This window comes from Fomitopsis serialis (assembly GCF_022376445.1).
Source record: "Fomitopsis serialis strain Sig1Antser10 chromosome Unknown B0H18scaffold_9, whole genome shotgun sequence".
Taxonomy (NCBI): Eukaryota; Fungi; Basidiomycota; class Agaricomycetes; order Polyporales; family Fomitopsidaceae; genus Fomitopsis; species Fomitopsis serialis.
The window spans coordinates 426,384-443,185 of record NW_025954969.1 but is presented as its reverse complement, the minus strand read 5'-3'; the positions used below and the strand labels follow the sequence as shown (position 1 = coordinate 443,185).

Genomic DNA, 16,802 nt, shown 5'->3' with positions numbered 1-16,802 from the left:
GGGAAAGTCTATGGTACAAAATAACGTCGTAGCGCGGAAATAACCTTGGTGTGCATTCGTGCACAGAGTCCGGTGAGAGTGATATCCTAGTCCCTGGCCAGACGCCTTCCAGGCGTCACCTTAGTGATACAGTGCAGTGGTTTTCAGCCTAGTTAGTGATACAGTATGGGCCTACGCTCATCCTCGCCAGGGACAAGCAGTGGGGAATAATAGGACAACAGACGACGAGACGAGGATAGAAACGAAGACGAAACGAATGTGCAGTGGTGGGTGCAGCGCAGGACTTCATTGATGGTGGACAGGATAGGAATGCGGGACGGCGAAGAGGTGCTCCTGGTGGTATACCGCATCCGGGATATCCGCGTATTTCTGATAGACCGCGCTGTGGTCGGCCGCAGGAGCGTACATCGGCGCATAGTAGTAACCCTCCGTAGGTTGGATCCACTGCTCCTGGACGGCATCGTTTTGGAACATCTCAACCGGCAGACCTTGCAGCTCGTCGAGCTGGCCCGCGACTGCGACTTGCCCGCCGTAGTACGTCGGTTCGGCGGGCATGTACTCGGACGGGTAAGGGCTGGGGGTGCAGGGAGAACTCGACATCGGCGTCGAGGAAGGTCCAGCCCAGTCGCCTGCGACGTTCGTGTCGATGCGCAGGCCGTCGGAAGGGTGGAAGTCGAGCTGCTGCATCGTATACGCAACCTGTGGCTGCGGCGCGAAGATATCGAGCTGCTGTTCCGCGTACGCCGGACTCGACAACGGGTCGCAGGAATCGACCGGCGATGGCGCAGCGCAAGCGTTAAAGGAAAATGATTCGAAGCCCTGACAAGACTTTCAGTCACTCGATCCAACGAAGAACAGGTTAGCACTCACCATGTCGGGGTTTGGTGCGGGCATCGCATACTCGTGTGAGGTTTCCGCGAAAGGAGAGGAAGGTGCGCTGTATTCGCTCATAGACTCGTATCGCCCATCAGGGAAGGCGTGACGAAGCCCGGCGTGCTGGGCATCGACGAGCTGTAGCCCGAGAAGGGGTCGGGCTGCGAACTGACCGCGCGGAGCTTGTTCGCAGGTGGCGGAACCGAATGGAGGAAGGGCGAGTGGGACGTTCGTCGGCAGGGGCGGACGACGATCGCCGGAAGTGGCGCGCCGTGACCGGGGCATCGAATCGTGTGACGATCTCGGGGACGTGGTTGCAATCGAACTCGTTGACAGCCTCGTCAAGCTCCGCGCCCTTCTTCCCCTTCACCAGCAGCTCGGCGATCTTCTCGCATCGCTTCGTATCCTTTGGGCCCACCTCCCGCACCTTTCTCTTCGTCCTCGGGTACGGCGTGCTATGCTTTGACGACGGTCGGAAGGAGTACCCAGGATACTTCTGCTTGTGTGCCTCGAGCAGCGCCTTGGCCTTGTCGAACCAGATCTGCTTCTCGGCGGGCGGAAGCATGTTCCAGGTATACCCGATGATCGTGGAAGGGTGCTGTGGTTCGACTCGACACTCGCGGAGACGTGATCACTTTTGACGAACGACGATCGGAAGAGAATGAACGCGTTGGGCGGGCGAGGGACGTGATCCTCCGGCTTCTTCCTCGAATGGGTAACTTTACGAGGTGGCACATCGCAGGAGGGGAAGAGCGATGAATCGAAGACCGATTCGAAGGAAGGCTGCGGATCGTTGTACGACCCAGGGGTGATATTCGGAGCGAAGGCGAACGGGGCAGAGCAAGACGCGTCGAAGGATATTGTGGTTGTGGTAGATGCGGCACCTGGTGAGTGACATCAAGTCAAAACCTTGTGTGGCTGCGACGCGTTGTGGCTTTATCTCACCTGACTTGGCACGCTTTGCAGTCGCTGCGCGTGGCATGGTGTCGCGACGAGCAGAAGTGACTACACCAGGTGAGATAGAAGAGGCCGGGATGACTCCAGGAGCGGGGATTGATGCGCAAGGCGGGAGGGAGGTGTCGCAAACGGAACAGGTGGGAGATTACATACGAGTCTTATACAAAGGGCGGGCGAGAGAGGGTGCGAAATGAGGACAAACTCCGATTGCTCTAGAGTTCTGGACGGCATGTTCGCCTACTGGATGCAGTAAGTTCCCATACTCTCGCTTACAGCAAGGCCCGAAGGTCGTGATAACACGTATCGAGTACCAAAGTTCCGACACAACGGATGCGCCCCTTTTAATTACGCGTACAAAATGATCAATTCCCATCTCGTCGTACGGCTTGCCTGCGGAATAATGTCGTCCCAGGCCTCGTGCAATTCGCTGCTTCGCCTATATCGCGAAGATGCACACACCTCTGCCGCTTTCGATGAGTCGAGGAGCGGAAGAGAGAGTGGCAGTTCATGGTCATTGAGCCATGCGACCAGTAGGAGTCTGGCGTGGCTGCAAGCGCCACGTGCGTACGGAAGCATCCGAACTGATCTGGCCAGATCCCCGATTGCGATGTGATTTGCATCCGATATGGCAGCCCTTGTCCGAGACGCCGAGCCTCAGTCCGCTCAGAGCCTCTCAGGCCTCCCGCTCTGCGCCAGTCCTTTCGAGCACGCGATGTGACAGTGGAACCACTAGGTGAACAAGCTTGTACTGACATCAATGATTAGGGGCGGCCAATACACAGGCATCAAGGTACTGACAGGCGCAAGCGCCACCGCCGGGCGGCACATTGCGACGGACCAGCTAGATGTGCGCAATTTAATTGGCACTCGCTGGATGCCAGACAAGGACTACTCGACTCGGTTTAGTCCAGGAGACTAGGCTTCGGAGGGTCGTCATGGCTCAGTGACCTCTTCGACGCCGTCAGAGATCGTCCTGATTGTAATGGAGACTAGCCAGGATCTGAAGATCTGCTTCCGCATGCAAGAGCGATCCATGGCTCGGAAGCTCTTATGCGAACTACAGAACATAGACAGTCGGTACGCACTTTCATTGCTACATGGAAAACCTGCTCTATAGCCGTTGACGCAGCGGCTCACGTCAACTAATGGAACTTCGAGTGATGCCAAAGAAGAACCGATGGTCAGTAGCATGATATGGACGTCAACGGGGCGTCTGCGCACGGTCCAGCACCCTTTTTCCGCGGAGCATCGCCCTTCGTGCTGGATTCGCGAAGTCGTCCCACCGTTCATCCGCAGCAGGCAGACAGCACCACCCGTAATGTGCCCGGTTGCCAGCTGAAGGCTCTGAATACAAGGATACCTGACAAGAACAACGCTTCTCCACGATTATTCGACGAATCAGCACTCTTACAGCTGTTATCAGTAAGCCCCGGATTACTGTCCCGATAAGCCCTGATCATCGTCGTCCTTGTCAGAAAGCACAGAGTAGTATTGATAAAGAATACTACTAACTTGTGATGAGGTAGAATGATCACGGTTTTCGTCGTCCGTACCACCGATCCTACATAGATGCGTCAGCTTCTGGAGGAGCAGCTCATGTGAGCGCAACCGCCCAGGGCCCAGCACCCGCGTGATGTGCCTTGAGATAACATGTGGGGTGCGGGCATAATAATTCGCTCTGCCGTCATAGGCATTGGGTAAGAAGCCTCAGTTAACGTGAATGACCTCCACCTGCAACCTCAGGAAGGCTATTGACCAAGCCAATTGGTAGCGGTCGGTCATGCGTTGGACAGCACCGGCTTGAAACTGAAGACCCCCACTTTGCCCCGCAATTACCGCGCAATTCTCCGTGTCCCGATGCCGCTAGTCTCCCTTGGGGCGTGGCGCCCGTAGGGAGATGCACCGCGATAGAACCTCTATCAGACTGGTGGCGGTGGCAAGAGATTTACCATCGCCGCGCCTCGGCCTCGACGGAATGGGTGTCTAAAGTCTATCCTGTCAGCGCAAGAAACATCGCGACACCGCCAACGAGACTGGGTGAGGGCCGCCGCGCACGTAGCCACCACCCGGGCAACGTGGCTCGCACACGTGTAGGGCCTCGAGGCAGGCTCCCGGCCAGCCATTGCCAAAAAATGAGACATTAATGTTGTCCTCTCCGTCTACACACTCGCCGACGAATTGATCGCGAAGTCGCGGAATGGAGGGAGATGGCACCTCGGGTTACAGGCGGTCCGGCGCCCTGAGGCTCAGGTCGGGGGGACTGGTGTCTCGACCCTGGCGGCTTGACCGTCCGCCCCGCCCTGCCGTGGCGATGCGTGCCGCACGGCGCATAGGCATTTATGCGCTACGGAGCTGTTGTATGAAATTGGCGCGTGCGTAGCTCGGGTGAGCACAAGGCTTGCATCACCGCGCAACCGAGCCCGAAATCCAGTAGACCCACTATCAGCACGGGCTAGTTGCCCGCTGCCACGTAGGACAGTTGCGCAAGGTACTCCGCAGCGAAGAGCCCCATGGCGGGCCGCTAGCGTCAGCGATTGCGCCGCCGATGTTCTGTTCTTGCCAGCGCACGAATGCGACCGAGTCTACCGTGACGAAGTGACCCTGGATTTCCTGTGCCAGTAGCATCTGACACGCACCCCTGGTTCTGTCAGAAACTTGCGCAATGAGTCTAGAGCAAGCGACCTACCGACGCACTACGGCGACCAAGTCCCCGCCTCCGCCCCGGCGAGAGACAAGGTCGCCCCTTCCAAGCATGCAGGAATGATACGACTTTGCCGACTGATTCGAAGTATTCAGCCCTGTATCACCTATGTAGCGGTTGGACTAACTGAGACAGGTCAGACCACACACATACCAGGTCAACGCGTTACTGCGAGCGTAACCAGCAAGAAACAATGTCGTCGCGCCAGCGGGGCGCTCATCCAACTGGGTAACGCGTCGGCGCCACCGAATCACTGTTGATCCGCTCATGGTCTGTTTCAACTGAAGGACACAAGGAGAGCCCATGAAGGGAAGAGTCAGCATGGAATAACGTGTCTGGAAGGGGCCGTACAATACATAGTTGATCCTCGACCACCGCATCGTTATATTCAATTGGATGCTGCACCAGGCTCAGGCTGTCATGCCGTGACTGAAGCCTAGTAGCGGGAAACGCCTAGAATCCAATTGAGATGCTCATGTTATCGCTGTCAATGAGGAAGGACGCTGCAGAAGTCAGGTCAGTCGAGCTGTTTCTGACCCTCTGGAAAGGTATCTGCATGGCAGTTCAACAGTGCGAAGCCATAGTATGATGCGGCGCCACACCCGCGAAGGTCGGCAGAAGCGCGCAATCGCCACCAACTCAGTACTCAGGGTCTGCGTGTGATCCGGCATGCTCGCGGAGACGGAGCCGCTGCAAAGCCGCTCAGCCAGTGCAAAACAAATTCCGTCGCCGTATTTGACGAGATATGCGTTGCAATGTGAAAGGGACTCGGAGGCGGGGCAGGGCCGCAGGGTACATGACAGGGCGACGGCGCAATCCGTGTCCAATATTGCCGTAACGCAATCCTTTACAGGTCCTTGTGAACTCGAACGGCGACTACACGGGCGCCGCAATCAATTTAACGCTCCCAGAATACAGAACAGCATGATAGCGTCTAGCATTGGTGAGGATACTCCGAGAAGGCGGTGCCATAGTAACATCACGAGAAGGGACGCGAGACCGTGGTGGCGTCAGGGAGGACCGGCGGGCACTCTCACTAACTTCTTCGGTCATGGCAAAAACCCGGTCTTCTTCCAGTACCTTACCCACGCCCTGGCATCATGCGCGCTGAGAGGAGGTAGCCCCGCAAGTGTCTTGCTGACGCTGCACGCCTTGCTCGTCTCAAACAACGGAAGACCGCCAGCTTCACAGTCATCAGTTCCAGCTCTCTGTGCTTCCGCTTCTGCGCTGACGAGCGCGCGGTAGTATTCGAGCAATTTGACACCGGGCTGACAGGGGAATATCAGCATGCAAGACGCCAGTCTGAGAGAAGCGAACCCACTATCTTCTCCAGATCCGACGCGGAGGCGTTGTCCGCGACAGCTTCCAATCTTTTCACCCACTCATCAAAAGGGACGAATGGAAGCGTCACACCGAGCTCAGCCTGCATCGCGCCGAACACATCCGACCATTTGGCAGGTCGCGGATGAACGACGTTGATCAGTTCGGGTGCCTCCCGCCCAAGTACGACATCGACGACCGCGCGCGCGACAGCGTCCATCGGTACCCATGATACGCCTGTCAAAGAAGCAGTCATTACCCAACCGTTGTCAGCGCGGTGATGACCACTGTCATGGACGCACACTTCCTGAATTGGGCAAAGCACCTAGGGCGAGACTCGACTTGACGATGTTCGGTACCCATTCTGAAGCGTTCCACGCGCCGGTCTGGGATGCGCCAGAGATCTGTCCGATACGTAACGTTGTTGTCTTTAACCCTCTCTGACGCGCGCCCGCCAGAACCTGGGACACAATGTCATTTGAGCGGTGATAAGAAAGAGTTGTCCTAACGCACCTCTTCCACAACGTATTTGGACATGCCATAGCCAGATGTTACAGCTGCGACGCTGGGGTCATGCAGAGCGGTCTCCGGCACATGTGCGCCATGGTTGGCGGCTTTGACGTTCCAGCCACCGGCGACGGACACGGAAGACGTGAACAAATAGTGCGCTGTAGGCGCCATGGTCAACAGGCGGATCGCACCGGCTATTTGGGTCTCGAAGGACGTCAACGCGAGGTTGAAGTCAACCCGCCAGGCACTATGTACGATGTGTGTGACCGACTGACGGACCTAGCAGTGCGTAAGTCTGATAGCCCGCAGATATGAATGAGTCGTATGCTTACTTCGTTGACGATGTCCTGCGGTAATCCCAAGCCATCCTGTGTGTAGTCGACAGAGAGCAGCACCAGTTTCGGCTGGTCCAGCGACTCTACCGGCAGTTGCGCACCATCGAAAGCCGCCCTCTGACGATGTAGAAGATCACTTCCGCGATTCAGCGCATATACGCGCTTCGTTCTCTCTCCTTCAGTAGCAACGCCAGCACATGCGCCCCAAGGTTCCCCGTCGTCCCTGTGAGAAGTACCACACGCTCGACGTCATGGACATGTTCGGCTCCGGCGCATGTGCCGGCAGCACTGCGGTGTATTTCTTGATCATCGCCTCAATTCCTCAGAGGGCGAATGCACTGTGGAATCATCGGACCGCACCAGCCCAGAGACCGCCTTTGCTAGCGACGCGAGTGTGGGATGTTGAAAGACGAAGTTCTGCGGTACGTGTTGCGCAGCTGCATTCACTGCGCTGTCGGACGATGCACGCAGCGCGCCGATGATGCGGTTCCGGAGGAAAGTTGCGCTGAGACTATCGTTCACGTCAAATGTCGTCAGCATCTATCACAGAAAGACAGCAGAGGAGACGTACCTATCGAACCTTGTTCGAACAAGTCCCTGTCAGGATCAGCCGTTTCTTCCGCATGAATACTCGCAGCATGTTGCGCCAGCCACTTCTGCACATCCTGTGCCTCCCATGATTGCGGCGGCGCGACCTCATGGGCGTTTGCACTCTCCTCGACCGTCTGTACCTACGCCCACGATCAGCCCCCTCCGTCTGTACAGGCTCCGGATCGCGGATTTAGCTACTCACAGGTCTTCAATATCCTGAGCATACAGCTCGAGCGCCTTCTTCCGCTGGACTGTGCCCTTTCCCGCGCGAGGGAGCGGACGGCTCGGATCTGCGACGAGTATCATTTCCTTGAAGACCCGCGAGAACGCCGGGGCTTCATGATTCGCCTGTTCGACACGCGGCCTGCACATGAAAGTCAGAGCTACAGGGTGCTTCACTGGATCACGGACACGGTGACTCACCAGATCGCATTTCGGAACTCTGCGGCAGCGGCCTCGTCGGCTGGGTCGGGTGCGGACCCAGCCTTGGCCTCGACGAGGATACCGATTGCTGATGACCGCGTCCGAACGCGACGACGCCGACGACGAGGGGATGTGCGCTGACGTGGCCTTCGAGCTGGATCGGGACAGTCTTCTCACCTATGTCCACCAGACCAGGTGCATTGGTCAGTGATCGGTGAACTTATAACCGAGACGACATCACTGCAAGCGACACTCACCGGACCCCAGCACAATGACATCGTCAGTACGCGCGACTCTGTGACGTGCGTGAGCATGGGCGTATCCTCCAAGTCGTGAGATATGAGACTTACATTTTCCAGAGACCTGGTTTGGTAGGGTGTGGAATCCAGATGTCAGACGTAGAATAGCCGTGCTCGCCGTTTGGTAGTTGGAAGTTCTCGACTGCAGGCCGATGCGTGGGGCAGCTCTGATATCCCATGTGTCAGAACGCTGACTTGCACCGTTCTTTGGAGAGCGCACCAGAAACTGCAGTTCATACGTTCCATCACCCTGGTCCACCCATCTCTGCTTTACTACGTCGGCAGGGCTATCCACTCCCATCCGCACGGCTGACACTGCGTCGTCCGGGAGATCAGACAAGGTGCCTACCTCGGTGGTACCGTATCCCGCGCAGAGACGAACTCCGCGAGCAACAAGCTTGTCGCCATTAACCTTCGACAAGGGGCCCCCCGCAAAAAGCTAACAATACGAGGATGAGACGATGCCAAATGATTAAGAACCTAAACACTTACGAGACACTTCAGCGTCGCTAAGTACTCGATGTCCTCATCGTTATGCGCCCAAGCCTTATTATCAATCAGCACACAAAATCACCATCTAAGTAGCGCCACTTTCACCTCCAGGAACGCCGGTACGGTGACAATCGTGTTACAACCAGTCTTCCTCGCAGTATCTATCGTATTCTGCGGCGTCGGCACGACCGGCGGGGCGCCTTGCACTGCTCTCGGGGGGAACAGGCTCCCCGGGAGGCCAGACGCAAGCGGCGCAAGCAGCTGGACAGCTATGCCCATAGTGTGGAATGACGGGAGGGCGTGCCCACCGTATTGGCGGCCATGGAAGCGGGCTCCCAGCGTGGGCGGCAGAGTACACCAGATGCGGACGAATTCGTGCGTCTGTGGGATGGGTTTCGGGTGCCCCGTGGACCCGGAGGAGTGCAAGTAAAAGGCAACAGAAGTGGGTGAGGGCTCATGTGGCGGTGGAGGGTACGGCTCGGGCGGGGCAAACGGAGAGGCACGTCCGTTGGAAGGAGAGTCCAACGAGGGAAAGATGGACGTGAGCGAGGGAGACTCGTCAACTTTCATGGCGTAATCGGACGGTAACTCGCCACGCACGCCGGCCATGAGCTCGGTGAATGCGGTCTGTGAGATGATGCGATGGCACTGCGTGCGCTGCATCATGTTCGCGATCGCGGGCGCTGAGTTCCGCGGAGACATCGGGAAGGGCACGTACCCCGCTCGAACGAGCCCGACAAACATCGCATGGTATAGAAGCGTGTCGACATTCGCGATCATCGCGACGACAGCGCCATCTGGTCCTTCGCGGCTTGCACGAAAGGCGTAGGCGGCTCGGTGGGTGCCCTGTGCAAACTCGAGGAAAGATACAGTGCGAAGTTCATCGGAAGCGAGATCGGGATACGGGAAGACGAAGAACGGACGTTCCGGATTGTGTTTGGCATGGTAGTCGATGAAGCCAGGTAGGACGTTGATGGACCCGTCCAATGGAGGAAAGTCAATGTCCGCAGGAGCCATGCTGGTCAGTGCGAGGTGTAGGGGTATGTTTCGACGACAAAGGAGCCGCACTCCATATATATAGCTGGTCGTTGCAAGTATAGAATGGAGGAAGAGATGCCAGTCAGCACAGATTTAGCGCACAGATGCATAACCGGCGACGCCTGAGGTGCGCGCGGATGCCTGTTGAAACGCTGAGTGTTGACGCGTTGACGAACACTGTTACACGATCTTGTAGTTCGCCCAATCACGTGTGAGAGCATGAGCGGCCTTCGGGCTCGGGCTCGGGCTCGGGCCCGGGTGAATCTGCCAGCTTGTGTGCGGTTCAATGCCCTTGCTTGACTTGGGTACTGTGAACAGTACAGTACGCAACAGTCACTGCGATCTGACGACGAGACAAGCTGCGCGCAGCGAAGGTCGAACAAACGGTGCACGGTAGCATCAGCACAGCGCCAAGCATGAATATCTCAATAATGAGACATACCGCCGCCCCGCGAATGGCAACTTGTTGACTTCAATGGTGACCGGGAACACCGGTCGTCGGTGACATGAGTAGCAGATCGAAGTACACGGCTGAGTCGGTTGTTTGACGCACTGATGAAATGCCGAGGCCTCCACGCGATCGCGGTGTTCTTGCCATTCCTGGATTGCCACGATCTCGTACCCTCTTAAGTGCGCGCGGAACTGAGGCTTGTCTACGGAGGCATCACAGACCCACAACACGATCCACTTGAGCACTCACAATGAACATCGTTTCAGGCTTGCAAGCTCGAGATGCCTGGATGAGGAAAGATAACCAGGGCTGAGGGCGTCGCAGTAATTACTCTGAAGATCGGTCATTGTGACAATCAGACATACGAAGCCCTTCAATAGATCGTGAAAAAGCTCCTCTGATCAAGGATCTTCGATCGAGTATGTTGAGATTCGGTCGAGATCCTGCACCAGCCTAACGATCGCTCCAAACCTGGTACGATCGTGCCTGCGGAACCTCCGATCCATCATCCGTCCAGCTTCCAAACAAGCTTCCTGGGTCCCAGAACTGTTCTCCCATAACCGCACGGGGGACACCGCACAATAAACATACTCACAAAACAAAACAAGGTGCAGAACATACCAACGAACAGAACAATCCCGTCCTAATCCACCCTCCATCAACAGTGCCCAAACATCACCGACTATGAGTCCACGTCCATACTGACACTCGCCTCGTCCACCACCGCCGCGTCGTCACCCCTCGGGCGTTGCCTCACGTTCACGGCCCCGTTCCCCGCAAAGTTTGCGCCCGAGCTGGCCGCGCCGTTCGGCCCCGCAGGTATGGCCATCATCGGACGAACGCACGTTGTGGGTGCGCAGGCGGGACGGCATTGGGAGGCGACGTAGACGGGCGTGCGTCCGGCGAACCGGACTTCGCACGCGTCCCGCGCATCGCTCGTGCGGACGGGTTGAAGTGGCCACATTTCGGGCAGACGTACTCTGTCGGAAAAAAGCACCACCCAGTCGTCAATGCTTCGTGCATACGCGAAAGGGTAGAAGTGAAAGAGCAACGTACGTGCATCCTCCCACATGCTCTCCTTCACGAGCCCGTTGTGCGCGAAGCACTTCTGGCAGATGAGGGCGTAACGCGAGGCGGCGGCGCCGACGGAGGTCCCGTCGTCGTCACCGAGAATTGCATCTGCGAGCTTGTCGAACCACTGCTTCCGCGGCGGCGGCATCGGACGCAATGGCGAAGCTAAGCACGCAACACGTCGTTAACACATGTTTTTACAAATACTAAGAGTGAGACTACACACGGGAAAGCTGCTGTTGCAAGCTCGGAGACATTGGTGCCGGCGCAGGAGTCTGAGGATTCAGCTGTTGTGCAGGGCGCAAGGGTGTCTGCGGTAGCCTTTGCTGCTGTTGAGGCGCCTGCGGTCTCTGCGGCGTCCCAGGCGGGCCAGGGCGGGGTCCGTCATCGTATCGCTCAATTAAATTTCGGGTGGAGTAGTAGTTAGTCTTGTTCTTGATTTCCTCGATCTTTTCGCGCTGTTGCTTGCGTAGGGTGATGAGGGCTTTCTCTGCGGTAAGGTTAGGGTTAGTCAGATGCCCGAGCAAAAAGCAGCACAGCCTCAGTGAGGGGAGCGCGAATCCGGCGGGGATGCGCAGGGCAAGGTTGCCTGGTCATGCAAGTAGCCGTCTCACCAGCAAAACTGGCTGGGCAGTGGCGTGGCGCGACAAAGTGCACGCTCAGAAGACGTGAGGGCACGTACCTTCAGCATCGCCCGCCCTCGTGTACCAAATCTGCACAATTCTCCGCATGAATAGGATCCTACCAGGTGTTTCTCTTAGCATATAGCCCGTAACGCGTAAAACAGACCACTTACACGATCGGCCCCACGAAGACTGGCATGCTCTTCGCGGTCTTCTCCCATGCACTCCCTCGTGCATGTCCACTTACACCGGGGAGCATGGTGCTGACATTCGGAAGATAGTCCGCATACCAGAGGCCCGCCCAGAGGCCCCAGAGTGCGAGTGCGTAGACGGAGAAGAGGAGCGTCGAGCGGCGCTCGCGCAGCCGAATTTCGGAGAGGTGTTGTTGTCGCTTCGCAATGTCGTTGCCGAGCGACGCAAGGACCTGTTCGTAATCTTCTGGTTGAGCCTGTACACCGTAGAATAGTTCGTGAACGATTCGACCTTCGTAGTCTCGCGCCTGAGAGTAGAGAAAGCGCACCTTGCTGAACCAGCGGGAAAAGAGACCCATTCTTGGGAAATCAAGGAGCTGTGAGCCCCAGGTTGGTTTAAATATACAAGGTGGCAGAAAACGCGTGGAGGGGGGTGGACGCGTCGGCTAAGTCGCTGTGCTGTCTGTGGCTTGCTGTGGCCTCAGTTGGTGTCGTCAGAGCGTGGGACAATGCACGTGGCTTAAAGAGCCCAGTTGTGACATGGCGCTTGTGCGCTCTTGCGACGATCCCTCCATGCTTAAGCTTCGGTATCGCATTGTAACTGTCCTTCTCACAGATTACACTATATGTAGGAAACGGATCTTGCACAGCCCGACAAAGGACAAGTCTAGGATTGAACGCAACAATCACATACGCGGTACGTGCGACGATATGCTAGTAAACACCTGGGACTCTGAGCCTGTAGGGAACCCTTCTCGCATACTCCTCCCACTCCTTCCCAAACTCCCTCCTCAACATTGCGTCCTCCTGCGGTGCTCTTGCTATCAAGTTTACTGCCGCGTGCGCAATCGATATCAAATAGCTCCAAGTCATCACCTTCCCCAGCGTTGTATCTGCGAGGCCGCCTATGGCCGTCGCGGATGGTGATATCGTACGTGAAGAGTTGTCCGAGCGCGCGGAAGCAGAGGATACGCAGGTAACCGCTGGCCGTCGCGACTCCGCAGCCTACGAAGAAGAGCGGGCTGGCCCCGATGCGGTTTATGGAGGCGGCGGACCCCCAGATCAGGTGCTTGACGGCGTCCTGCGCGAACGGATGGGACGGGTACGCCCCCGCGAGGATGACGGCGGTCTCGCAGAAGGCCCCGGCCCAGATGGCGACCTCGAATGCACGTCAGAGAGACGGTACGGGCCCGGGCAAGTGACGGCTCACTTGCCTTCAGCGACGTCGTCAGTATCCTCACGATGCGTCCGAACACTTTCTCCCCCAACGGAACCTCCTTCTGAATTTCCTCTTCCTTTGGTTTTGGCACAGGGGCTGTCAGGGCCACGCCCGTGGTGTATGCTGTGACAAGCACAAGGGGGACTTTGTACATGGGAGCCATTTTGTGTCGGGGCAGAGACTGCAGATGCATGTCTCGGCCGCGATCACTTAAATGCTCCAAGTTTCCCGCCCCGGACGAAACGCGTCGGGAATGCTAGTCTCGATGCATGATGACTAGCTAAGCCAAAGCTAATCCGTGTACGGGAATCATCGCTGTTCCCTACACTCATGTGCATGACCGTGACGAGCCGTTCCACCACTGAACATGGGTCCATGGGGTCTAATGTAGCTTCAGCGACTAGGCACTCGGCGGCCGCGTCCATCGACGTCCGAATCAACATCCGGATGGGTTAGTGCACATCGGCATGCCTCAGCGACCGTGAGGCTCTTCCAGTAGTCTCGCTTGGCGGATGACTATCGCCGTGTCTGACGTTCCGTTCACGGGTCGGGCTGCCTCTCGTTCAAACCCCGGGAGCACTTCGCCGACCGGAGGGTACAGCTCTTTCCCCCCGGATTTGACCACTGGCAATTGTCCGTTCCACAGACTTCCCAGGCTGGCCGTGCTACTTGTTCTGAAAGGTGGCAGTGTCATCCTTATCAGTGCGAGGATCATTTCACTAAATAGTTTAAGATAATATTGCATGCGACAGGGCACAGAGGGGTTACTGTGGCAGCATGGCGAGCTTAGATCGAACTTCCTTATCGCCGCAATGGTCTGCTGTATCATTAGCTGATCTACTTGAGTTGGGACATCGGACTCCATTATGTGGAAGGCGCTGGTACATGTCTCAAATCATACAGAACGACAGACCGTTTGTTTGACACCTATACCCAGTACGCTTAGCCTTTCTTATAGCCTCCCAGTGCGTCTTTGAACCCACCCACTGCAGTGCTACTAACAAGGATCACAGGAGCAAGACCTACGACCGCTGACATATTGCTGTATGCATTTGCGGGACGAGTAGTAGTCGGACGTCTCGGTATGTGCATTTCACTGGTACGAATCGCTGAGTACATCTGTGGCACCACGTCCGAGTCGTTCCAGCTCGGGCCACGGGCACTATGCGAGCTTCGTCGTTCGCAATATCGGTCTCAAGTCCCCCGCGATGCCTAGGCCTCTTCAGATTATCAGAAAGCATGTCATGAAAGTCGGCAGTGGTCCGTGATAAAAGTCTATTCTGGACCTGTCTCTTGGAAATGCCGCAGATCGTACAACGTCGAGTAGGCTACCAGTGTATACGGCAGGACAACTTGGTCGCAGGTTAGACGCGGCTGGTACTTGACGCTCCCACAGAGCAGGTGCGGGGAGCGGCATGCAGAGTTACCTTCTTGCGCACGGCTTCCGTCTCGGTTGAAATGTTCCACAAGATCGGTATGCACGGTTTTGTCTTCCCGGGGTATGTCGATTCTATCCCAAATCGTTCTTATAATCGTGTGGCGACACCTCTGACGCCCCCAACATCATAATGGACAGGTGTACTAATCACTAGCAGGGTGAGTACAGATGATGAAGTGATATTTACGTGTCATTGATATTTTTTTCAATCGTAGAGGATGCCGTACCCCCGACCCAACCGCCACGGGTGGAAAGAGACAACTCAGACTGGCACGCATTGCGCTCGAGCTGCGCCTGTATACCCCGTGAACGATGTGGCGCGCCGTATAGATGACGTTCCTTCTGTCTCCTCTCTTTGCACTGATTTAATTTGCGGTGGTTCAAACACCTCCTGCAAGCATGCTAGGTCTATGCTGGCTTGAAGCTAATGCTTTCCAGGGCACACGCCACAGGCCCGACGACAGAGTCCACAGGTGAGGCCGGTGAGGCCTAGAGGGCCTGTCAATATCCCGCTATGGGTTGACGTTGATCAGGAGGGGTGATCGTCGATTGCGTTGTGCCGCAGCCTTGCTACATAATTTCATCACTGCAGATCCCCTCAGACGAAGGTGGTGGCATCGCGTGAGCCGCAGCGATCGATCGCGAGCTGTCGTTGGGCGAGCAGCGTCTATACGCGCGAACGAGTATTATATTCCACTGAGAACTAGGGAAGCTGGAGATGTAAGGAGGATGGACGAAGACGTAATACTCACTAGGACGAAGTGAGGATATAGCAGACGTAAACTGTAAAGACAGGCAATATTAGAGAGCGGTGTGCGTACAATACGACTCGGAGGCATTCTCCGAATCTGATAGAACCGGTACCAATGGCTACAAAGTACACGGTGGAAAGGTGAGGACAGAGCAGTATACAACGAGGGATAGCCTAAAACACAACAGATATGCAGTTTGTACATCGTGAACTTGACTTGCGTACATGGTGAGCATAAATATGAATGGAGACCATATGAAGACAGCGACGGATCCTATATAAGCAAGACAAAACAGACAAGAAGGCGGCTCACTGTCTCTTCACCTTCATCTCCCACATGCTATCTCTCCCCTTCTCAAGACCAAGCAAGATGCATCGATCCATCAGGAAGTCCACTCGCCTGACTCCCTTCTGTCGCTCCCCGTCGTCCACACACCGCTCAGCCCACGAACGCGCGATCCGTTCGCGCGTTATCTCATCCATCTCGTTGTTCCACCAGTCTGCATGCGCTATCGGCGTCATCATTGAGAGCCAGATCGCGCTGAACAAGTCGTGCAGCGTGACGCCCGCTGGATTGGAACTCTCGACGTCGATGTGCCATGGGTAGTGGCTATTGTACACACGCATGACGGCGACGGGCGGCTCACAGGCGAAGCGTGTGAGGTCCCAAGGGTTCACCTCGCGATCCAGTGCGCGAAAGCGCAGCGTCGAGGGATTCTTGCGGAGGTCAAGGTGCATGGCGGGCGAGACGGCCGAATAGCGGATGTAAGGATTGAGCTTGGAAGCTCGCGGAGAGTCAAGAACTAGACATCATATGAGGGAAAGTTCGTACAGCAGCATGCTAAGACTCACTACTTCCGGATATCGACGCTGAGCGTGCTTTGGTGAACATCGAGCCTAACGATGCGCCCAACCCAAGTGACCGCCCCATGTTGAAGTCCGCCCTCCATTCTCTCGGTGGACGCTTCGCATTCTCGTCGTGTACCGAGCGCAGACTGCGCGAACGTGATATATGGCTGTTGAATGACGAAGGACTACTTGTGTTGGATGACGAGAACGGAGTATGTGGACGCGATGTTGTGCGCGTGACTGGCCAACCCTCGAGGTTGTCTTCCTCGCCGTTGATATACTGCGAGACTCGCACCCAATCCTGGTCAGGCTCCTCCGGACGTTGGGGCCAGCCGTCCGCGGGACCCTGCATTGTGATGGCAGGAGGCGCAAGTGCAGGGAAAGCCGCGGGTGTCATAACGAATGCGCCTGGCCACTGTTGGCTTGGCTGTGAAGGCCACGACGACATCATTGCGGGCTGAGCGTAGGGCGACCAGCCGAGCTGATTTGTCCCGGACCAGGGTGTGCTCATCGCAGACGCAGACGGCGGCGCCGCAGGAAAGAGGTAGGGTGTCCTGCCCGCATGTGAGTGATAGTTGCCAGGTTGTGCTGCCTCCGACGGTCCGTCCACGAGCGGCGGCATGCCAGAGTAGTCGGCCATCGTTGTGTGCGAGCTTGCGCGGGGTGCGGA

The 16,802-nt window shown here is 56.7% G+C and overlaps 6 protein-coding genes across 6 annotated transcripts; all 6 read right to left on the bottom strand.

Moving 5' to 3' along the window:
* Positions 1–285: 285 nt before the first annotated feature.
* Positions 286–1,855, bottom strand: B0H18DRAFT_1115639 (uncharacterized protein; the record flags this gene model as incomplete). Its single annotated transcript, XM_048033294.1, has 5 exons — positions 286–819; positions 871–1,011; positions 1,043–1,420; positions 1,489–1,757; positions 1,819–1,855. The coding sequence occupies 5 exons, from the start codon at positions 1,853–1,855 to the stop codon at positions 286–288; spliced, it is 1,359 nt and encodes a 452-aa protein (XP_047897637.1).
* A 3,424-nt stretch (positions 1,856–5,279) lies between these two features.
* Positions 5,280–9,719, bottom strand: B0H18DRAFT_985071 (uncharacterized protein). Its single transcript, XM_048044709.1, has 16 exons — positions 8,607–9,719; positions 8,502–8,555; positions 8,230–8,448; positions 8,061–8,176; positions 7,968–8,005; positions 7,793–7,887; positions 7,711–7,772; positions 7,490–7,651; positions 7,288–7,407; positions 7,036–7,207; positions 6,954–7,009; positions 6,694–6,865; positions 6,365–6,640; positions 6,156–6,312; positions 5,853–6,088; positions 5,280–5,799 (listed from the first exon to the last, which is right to left on the bottom strand). Exons 1-16 carry the CDS (start codon positions 9,516–9,518, stop codon positions 5,581–5,583), a joined length of 3,066 nt encoding a protein of 1,021 aa, XP_047897636.1. The 5' UTR covers positions 9,519–9,719; the 3' UTR covers positions 5,280–5,580.
* Positions 9,720–10,881: 1,162 nt separating this feature from the next.
* On the bottom strand, positions 10,882–12,234 carry B0H18DRAFT_852123 (uncharacterized protein; the record flags this gene model as incomplete). The annotated part of the gene is made up of 6 exons (XM_048039613.1): positions 10,882–10,970; positions 11,047–11,226; positions 11,288–11,551; positions 11,744–11,802; positions 11,858–12,132; positions 12,205–12,234. Coding segments are annotated over 6 exons (897 nt in total), but the record flags the coding sequence as incomplete, so codon positions are not given.
* Positions 12,235–12,589: 355 nt separating this feature from the next.
* On the bottom strand, positions 12,590–12,778 carry B0H18DRAFT_871008 (uncharacterized protein; the record flags this gene model as incomplete). The annotated part of the gene is made up of 1 exon (XM_048040137.1): positions 12,590–12,778. A coding segment is annotated over one exon (189 nt), but the record flags the coding sequence as incomplete, so codon positions are not given.
* Position 12,779: 1 nt separating this feature from the next.
* B0H18DRAFT_856454 (uncharacterized protein) lies at positions 12,780–13,007 on the bottom strand (the record flags this gene model as incomplete). The annotated part of the gene is made up of 1 exon (XM_048039656.1): positions 12,780–13,007. A coding segment is annotated over one exon (228 nt), but the record flags the coding sequence as incomplete, so codon positions are not given.
* Positions 13,008–15,592: 2,585 nt separating this feature from the next.
* Positions 15,593–16,484, bottom strand: B0H18DRAFT_870857 (uncharacterized protein; the record flags this gene model as incomplete). The annotated part of the gene is made up of 2 exons (XM_048040124.1): positions 15,593–16,086; positions 16,139–16,484. The coding sequence occupies 2 exons, from the start codon at positions 16,482–16,484 to the stop codon at positions 15,593–15,595; spliced, it is 840 nt and encodes a 279-aa protein (XP_047897632.1).
* Between the last annotated feature and the right edge of the window lie 318 nt (positions 16,485–16,802).